This window comes from Octopus bimaculoides, chromosome 19 (assembly GCF_001194135.2).
Source record: "Octopus bimaculoides isolate UCB-OBI-ISO-001 chromosome 19, ASM119413v2, whole genome shotgun sequence".
In the NCBI taxonomy this organism is placed as follows: Eukaryota; Metazoa; Mollusca; class Cephalopoda; order Octopoda; family Octopodidae; genus Octopus; species Octopus bimaculoides.
Genome location: NC_068999.1, coordinates 47,537,686 through 47,545,421, shown reverse-complemented (window position 1 = coordinate 47,545,421; position 7,736 = coordinate 47,537,686). Strand labels below are relative to the sequence as shown.

General features: G+C 35.3%; 1 protein-coding gene across 1 annotated transcript in view; it reads left to right on the top strand.

Annotated features, from left to right (window-relative positions):
- The window catches only part of LOC106867518 (adenylate kinase 9), a 50,851-nt gene that overhangs the window by 6,633 nt on the left and 36,482 nt on the right, over positions 1-7,736 (top strand). Inside the window, exons 4-9 of the mRNA XM_052974713.1 lie at positions 905-1,054; positions 2,531-2,643; positions 3,741-3,848; positions 4,620-4,784; positions 5,523-5,597; positions 7,045-7,277. Of these exons, the coding sequence (XP_052830673.1) occupies positions 905-1,054; positions 2,531-2,643; positions 3,741-3,848; positions 4,620-4,784; positions 5,523-5,597; positions 7,045-7,277 (844 nt within the window). The remainder of the gene's footprint in view (positions 1-904; positions 1,055-2,530; positions 2,644-3,740; positions 3,849-4,619; positions 4,785-5,522; positions 5,598-7,044; positions 7,278-7,736) is intronic.

Below are 7,736 nucleotides of genomic sequence, written 5' to 3'. Positions count from 1 at the left end.
ATGTTTTTTTCAGTTTGTTTGCCCAACGTTGAAGTTTTTTTTTCCATGTTTTTATTTGAGTTTTATGTAATAATAACTGTAATTTTATAATTTTTGCAATTTTCGTACTTACAAAAATGTGATGCTAAATTCGATTCTTTATTAAAAAAAAAAATGTTTTATGTTAAGGGAGGTAACTATTGTTTTCTTGATCAGCTCTGATTGTTAAATTGTCCTTACATTGTTTAAGTAAATCCGTATAGTCACCGTGATATTGCACTACCTGACTAATGAAGTTTCTTTCCTCAATCTTTAGTCTTTCATTTTAACATTCACTAACCACAGTTTTCGCCGTTATTCTCTCATTACATTTAATCATTTAATTCATTTCTTATTCATTCAAATTTGTTAAAATGTTTTAAGTTACCTTAGAGCTGTGCCTTGCCTTAGGCCCACTGAGAAAACTAAGACAGTGGGTCGACCGTTATAGTAACATCATAATTAGATAAACAAATTACATCATCATCACAATCATCTTCATCATCATCAGTTAATATCCGTTTTCCATATTGACAGGAGCTGGCAAGGCCAGGAGTCACACCATGTTATATAGTCTGTTTTGGCTTGGTTTCTTTAGCTGGATGCCTTTCCTAACACCAACCACTTTACAGTGTGTACTGGGCACTCTTTACGTGGCACCAGCACGGGTACTTTATACGTTGTCCCAGCATGGTTGCTTATACACATATTTGAAAGATAGTCTGCTTGGTTTATGAATAACACAGAAAACATGATATGGAGTAAATGAAGGTTAATCAAAAACTAATTATTTTCTTATTGGCATTAAATGTCAGCCCCTTAATTAGTGTTATCTAAAGATGCTATACACACCTGTTTTATTTATTTATTTTTATTTTTTTTCCAGCTCATGAACTAATTAACCAAGAACTGGAACAACTGACTCCTCTGGGACAAACGTGTTCTGAAATAATTAATAGAGGAGAATTAATCCTTGATGAGATCACCTTTGAAATATTGGAGAAAAAAATGAAGTCACCTGAGGTTGCTCATCATGGTATGCAATTGAATATCACCATTAGTCTTTAATTAAGCTTATTACTTGTATAAAACAAATATGTGATACTTAACAATAATAATAATAATGAAATTATTGTGTATAGTACTCAGGTGCACTACAACTCATCAAAGGTGCATGTACAGTAGATAGAATTATGTACAAAAGTCAGGAAAGTGAACAGTGTATGAGTCATGATATACATGTGTGCATGTGTATGGAGCAGGGATATCAGGTGTAGTATTGGTGAATTTCAGGAAGCATGGAGGTTTTAAAGGATGCAATGTCTTGGCAACAAACAACTGATGCAGGTAGTTTGTTCCATGCTTCAGCAACTCTGAGTGTGGAAAAATGTTCCCAAAAGTCATGGGAGCTGTGTTGTTTTCTGACTTTGTAGGCAGGCCCACGTGTGTTTAGTCAATATCTGCAACCATAAAATTCAGTAAATATTTTGAAAAGACATTTCATTTGTTAAAAATATTTGCCTTTTGCTCCTTTACTAATCAATGAAAGAAAATACCAGTTCCAGGATCATTGGAACTGACTAATCCCCCTCCTTTCAAAATTACTGGCCCCCATGCCTTAAATTAGAAACCCTTATATTATGATGTCACCCTACCACTACCACCACCACCACCACCACCACCATCATATTTGATTACTGCTTTATTTTATTGCCCCTCAAAGGATGAAAGGCAAAGTTGACCTCGCCAGATTTTATAGTGGGGATGATTTAGTGGTTAAGATATTGAACTCATGATCGTAAGATTGTGGTTTCAATTCCTGGACTAGGTGATGTGTTTTGTTTTTGAATAAATCACTGCATTTCACGTTGCTCCAGTTCACTCAGCTGGCAAAAAAGGAGTAATCCTGTGTGTGATAGACCAGTGTCCCACCCAAGGAGAAATATATCTAACAACCTACTTTGATGAGTATGTTTTAACATCTTTGAATGCCATTGAGGGAGCCACAGTCTGGGTTACCACAGACATGTGATTAGAATGTCACCAGAAAGAATCAGAAAACAGATTCTTCGAACTGGACTGACCAGCAGGGGACCTAGGGGCAGACCAAGAATGAAACCGTTGGATAATATCCATTGTCTCATTTGGTCATGCTTAGGCATCCAGCCAGAAAGTGTAATGATAATTGCTTTTAATGGGACCTTATGGATTAAGTGCCCAAGGATGCTACTCCCACAACCTTCTCAGGAATTGTGGGAAGAGATGGATGGCTTGCTGGCTGGATAAGCATTATAGAGAAAATTAGCTTCAAAACGTTGTCACCAATAAACAGTTTTTCCTTCTCTCAAAGATTTAATGAGAATCTAAATTCAGTTTCAAAATATTCCATAATTTTTTTTTTATTTTATAACAATTTTTCACTTATAGAATTGGCATTTTCCTCTTTGGCTTTTCTTTAATTCTTTTGATTTATTGTCAATGTATTTGTTTTAATGAAACTTTATCTTTGCAGGTTATATTCTTGATGGTCTTCCAACAATTAGTCAAGAATTTATGACTACCACTGAGCAGATAGACTGGATAAAGAAAAGAGATCTCTCTCCTGATGTCATTCTTAATTTGAAAGTTGGTACAGTTTACAAACTGTTCTCTTTTTTTAGAAATGATAAACCTAAAGCAGATTAAGCCCCGCCGTTTTAATTCATTTTGACAAAAGTTCAAGCAACATGGACAAAAATGACTAAACTCTAATTGTCTGTGGCAGTGGAATAGTCTTTTTAACATTATACATCTATAAGATATGTTTTCTCGAGAAGGCTTTCAACAGTGTATCTACACAGATCACTAATTTGAATTAATATCCGCTAATAATGACTTGGATGAAACCAGTTTTGTTGGTCTGGTTGGATTGTGCCAATCTCTGGTGAAACTTTTAGAAGTCAAGATTTATCTTCCACAAGAAACTGTCCTGTTGTTATTATTAAGTTCCATTTTTTAATAAGAGGAACATTTTTAATGTTTGTTGCTTTTATGTTATTCCTTATTGAAATATTGATTTTGTCTTACCTTTTGTAATGTTATAGTGAATAAATTTTATTGACTTAGCTCATTAGAATCTAAACCAGCCATATTTGGCCCAAATATTCTACCTGTGTTATGTTCAGTCAGGCCATGTCTGGCCTCTTGCACCTACCCTACAATGTCATTTTAAAAATAAACAATCATATCACTGAAATCTCAAAGCTACTAGATAATGCATGATTAATTCAAAACATTGTGAATAAGTGAGTGTTACATTTGACAGAGTTGTCTCAATCCCAAAGGGTTGAAGAAGGATAGAAAGCTTCAAGGCATTTACTTTGCTGATACTGTTATGGGTTGACATCATACCAAATTCAGTTTTAATATTGATATCATTTAATATTTGTATTTTTCAAAACGACAAGCTGGCAAAATCATTAGCGCACCAGCCAAAATGCTTAATGCTACTTCATCTGTCTTTACGTCTTGAGTTCAAATTCTGCCAAGGTCAGCTTTGCCTTTCATCTTTTCAGGGTCGATAAATTAAGTATCAGTTAAGGGTCAATACAATTGACTAGACTCCTCTCCCTCAAAATTGCTAGCCTTATGACAAAATTTGAAATTAATAGTTGTATTTCTCATAAATATTATTGTGAATGGAGTAATTAAGTAATTAAGAATTGTTTATTGTCATTTGTTAGATTCCAGATGAAGATTTATTAACCAGGAGGATAAACCAGAAGTACGACTCACTGACAGGAGTTATGTACCCTAAAGAAATTTATGATCCTGATAAAGTAGTCACCATGGTAAAGCTGTTGAATTTATAATCATATTTATTTGGATTTAAGCCATCTTGATGTCCAACTTGTAAATTATTTTTAACTTGTTTTCATTGGATATTTTGAAATTCATTTTTGTTGCCGGATGAAAGAATTTAAATTTGTTACAGCGATTCATGCAAATTTTTCAGTGTCTGAGCAGACAAAATGGTAAATACAGTGCCAGTGGCACAGAAAAAAAAAAAACACCCAGTCTATACTGTGTGGTGGTTGGCATTAGGAAGGGTATCCAGCTGCAGAAAACATGGCAATGTTTGCATTGGAGTGTAGCACAGCCCTGTAGCTCATTGTGGCCTGTCAAACCACTCAATCAATGCCAGCATGGGAAAAGGATGTTAAATGGTTACAATAATGATAATGATGATGATGGAGGTGGGTGTGTGCTGAAGGAGCCAGTTCACCTCATGAGTCATATTCCGCAAGAAGGCAATCTCTGTCTTGATCACACAGAGATAGGAGGTGGTTCTGGGGCCTAAAACGCTGGCATGGGTTGAACAGTGTGACCAGAGCTGGCAAGCCGATGGGGGCTGTGACTGATTCCATTTGATTTGGCATGGTTTCTACGGCTGGATACCCTTCCTAACGCCAACCACTTTACAGAGTGTACTGGGTACTTTTACGTGGCGCTACACAGAACATGACACAAAATGAGTTTGGTTGGCAAAGTGTTAAAGAATTATAAGAAATTCAGAGCTTGGCACACAATAATCAAATTGATGAATTTGTTGTTTAATTTAGGATGAAGAAGATGAAGAACAAGGGAATGAGGAGGAAGTTGGTGAAGATGCAGAAGAATTATCTGCTGAAGACTTAGAACGACTGGTCCAACAGCCGGTAGATTTGGAAGCTCCTGTAAAAGCTAGTATAGAAAAATATAAGTTAAATACATTGCGGATAATTGAGGTAATTGATATTTTTAGTTTATTTCAATCATGCATGGCTGTGTGATTGGAAAGCTCATTTTGCAATCATGTGGTCTCAGGTTCAATTCCACTCTGCAGCACCTTAGGCAGGTGTGTCTTCTACTATTGGCCTGGGTTGACCATTGCCTTGTGAGCGGATTTGGTAGGCAGAAAATGTGTGGAAGCACATCATGTGTTTGTGTTTGCGTGTGTGTGTGTGTATTTGCATTTGTGTTTTGTTCCCTCTCCCACGATTGCTTGACAACTGGTGTTGGTTTGTCTACTTCTTTTACTTCCCTTGTTGCTGGGCATTATAGGCTGCCATTATTTTTGTGTTGTTTGATTCCTGGTTTTAAAAAATGTTCTCGTGTAAAGGCAAAAGTAAGCCAAAATATTTCTGTTAAATTATATCACAATTAAATTTTTTTTTAAAAAGTCTCATTCGAACTCTCATAGCATTTTTGTACATTGTTTGTCCTGTATTGTTTCATTCTATGTTTTTAGCAGAATGATCATAATAAATATTTTATCTCTAGTGGCCGGGCGGGGGGCAGGGTACTTGGACAAGCAAGCTTCTCAACAACAAAGCTATACCTGGGCCTATAAATGTTTCAAATAAATATTTTATGTATATTTGATTCCTGTTGTTGGTGTCAATGTGCTTGCAAATGTGATTGCTATCACTTTGATGACATAAATAAAAAAATTCATTTTAATTGCAAAATAATTTCTGTCATAGGATTATATTATAAGTCATGATCAACAATATGTTTTGGAACTGGATGCTAACCAACCAGCACAGACTTTAATTCAGGTGAGTAAAAAATACCTACATAAAAACTACCTTGAAAGCCTTATGATACTTTAGTAATTACCTACCCACTGGTAAGTATTTTCTGAAACATCTTCAACTAATTCTTGAGGTGGCAGACTCTTAAATATTGGAATATGGATTTCATTTGAATTTAGCACAGATTGAATCGCAGTGTTGAAATTTGGGTACTCAATACAATGTTTATTTTTCTTAGTGAAACCTGAACAAAATCAGGACCTGATAGAGCAAAACTGAGTAAAAAATCATGCTCAGCACACCCAAATTACCTAGAACTAACTGTCAAATATAATTCAATAGACAAACATTGAAATTTGTTTCCCAATGTTATTCATGCATTCATTTTATTTTTACTTTTAATCAATTACAACACAGATCACTTAGGTATGAAAGATAGCTGAGCATAGGAGGGAAAAAAATGGTTTTCTTGGTTTTAATATAACAAATAATGAAGACTGAGATCTTCTTAGATTATATAAAGAACTTCTTACAATGCATAAATTATTTCAGGTATCAAGGCCCATCATCGTCAGTGAACGGTTTAGAGAAATTTGGTTTATGCATACCCAGCTTCATTGCCTGCACAACTCTAAGCACGACTGGATGTACATAAACTTATATTTCTTTAAACTGTTCGTTTCTAATGATGGACCCCTGTGCTTGAAATACATAAAAGGTTACTCATATTTGTCTTTTTGCATTGTTAGAAACTCGCTGTCTTCGTTGTTTGTTATTTCATTTCTGTATTAAAATGCTTCAAGCAAACTACAGCACTCAGTTTTAATATATTTGTGTTGAATACATTTATGATGAAGTGTGAAGGGCAGCTGTTGACTCCAAGCTGAGATTGAACCACTTTCGAGAATAATAAAAAGAATGTGGTAAAGAACACTCTACCCACTATCTTGATATTTATCATCATTATCATTTAACATTCTGTTTTCCATGCTGACACAGGTTGGACGGTTTGACATGAATTGACGAGCCAGAAGGCTATGCTGATTTCCAGTATCTGCTTTGGCATGGTTTCTACAGCTCAAAACCCTTCCTAATGCCATCCACTTCACAGAGTGTATGATTGAAGCTCAGTAGCCATAAAAGTTAGGATATTACTAATGGCTAGAGGCAACAAATTCTTGACTGGCAGTGAGTATGCACTATTGGAAAAACCCCAAAAGGTTGAAATACATCTAGCACTCTTCACTGGTTGCTGCTGGCTTGAATTGCCATCTCTCTCTCTCTCTGTTATGTATTGTGTTTTTAACTCTGTAAGTCCATAAGAAATGTTATCAGAGGGCCACAATAACTGGCTTATTGCCAGTTTGTGTGTGTATGTGTGTGTACATTAAATATGATACATAGATGGCTAGTGACAGCTTGTTGTTCTGTTTTGTATTTTGTAAAACTGCAATTTCTTGATATCTTCCAGCAATGTTTAGTGAAGTTTGAATGTTGTGGTTTGAGCTCTGCTGCAGTTGTACAGGCACTAAACAAGGAGGAAGAAGTAGATGATATAGACTCAGAAGCTATTTTCAAGACATATGGAGGAAAAGAAATTGTGGCTGGACAGTACACTTGGAAAAGAACTCGATGGTCAAGATTTTGTCCTGTATCACTTTATGAGGGCAACATTACTAAAGGAAAAACTGAATATGCTGTTGGGTAAGCTTGTTATTTTCACGCATAATATGGAGATGAACAGGCAGAATTATTAGCACTGGGCAAAATGTTTAGTGCCATTCCTTCTAGTTCTTTACATTCTGAAATTTGGGTGGGTGGGTGGTAGTCGATTACATTGACTTCAGTACTCGGCTGGTACTTATTTTATCAATCCTGAAAGGATAAAAGCCAAAGTTGACCTCGGCAGAATTTGTACTCAGAACACAAAGACAGGCAAAATACTGCTAAGCATTACACCCGGAATCCTAATGATTCTGCCAACCTGCCACTTCAAATGATGATGATGATAATAATAATAATAATAAAAATAATAATAATAATAATAATAATAATAATAATAATAATAATAATAATAATAATAATAAATGAATTCTATAAACTATCTAAAGCACTTGAACTGCCTGCTTCCCATCACACACACACACACACGCACACACACAC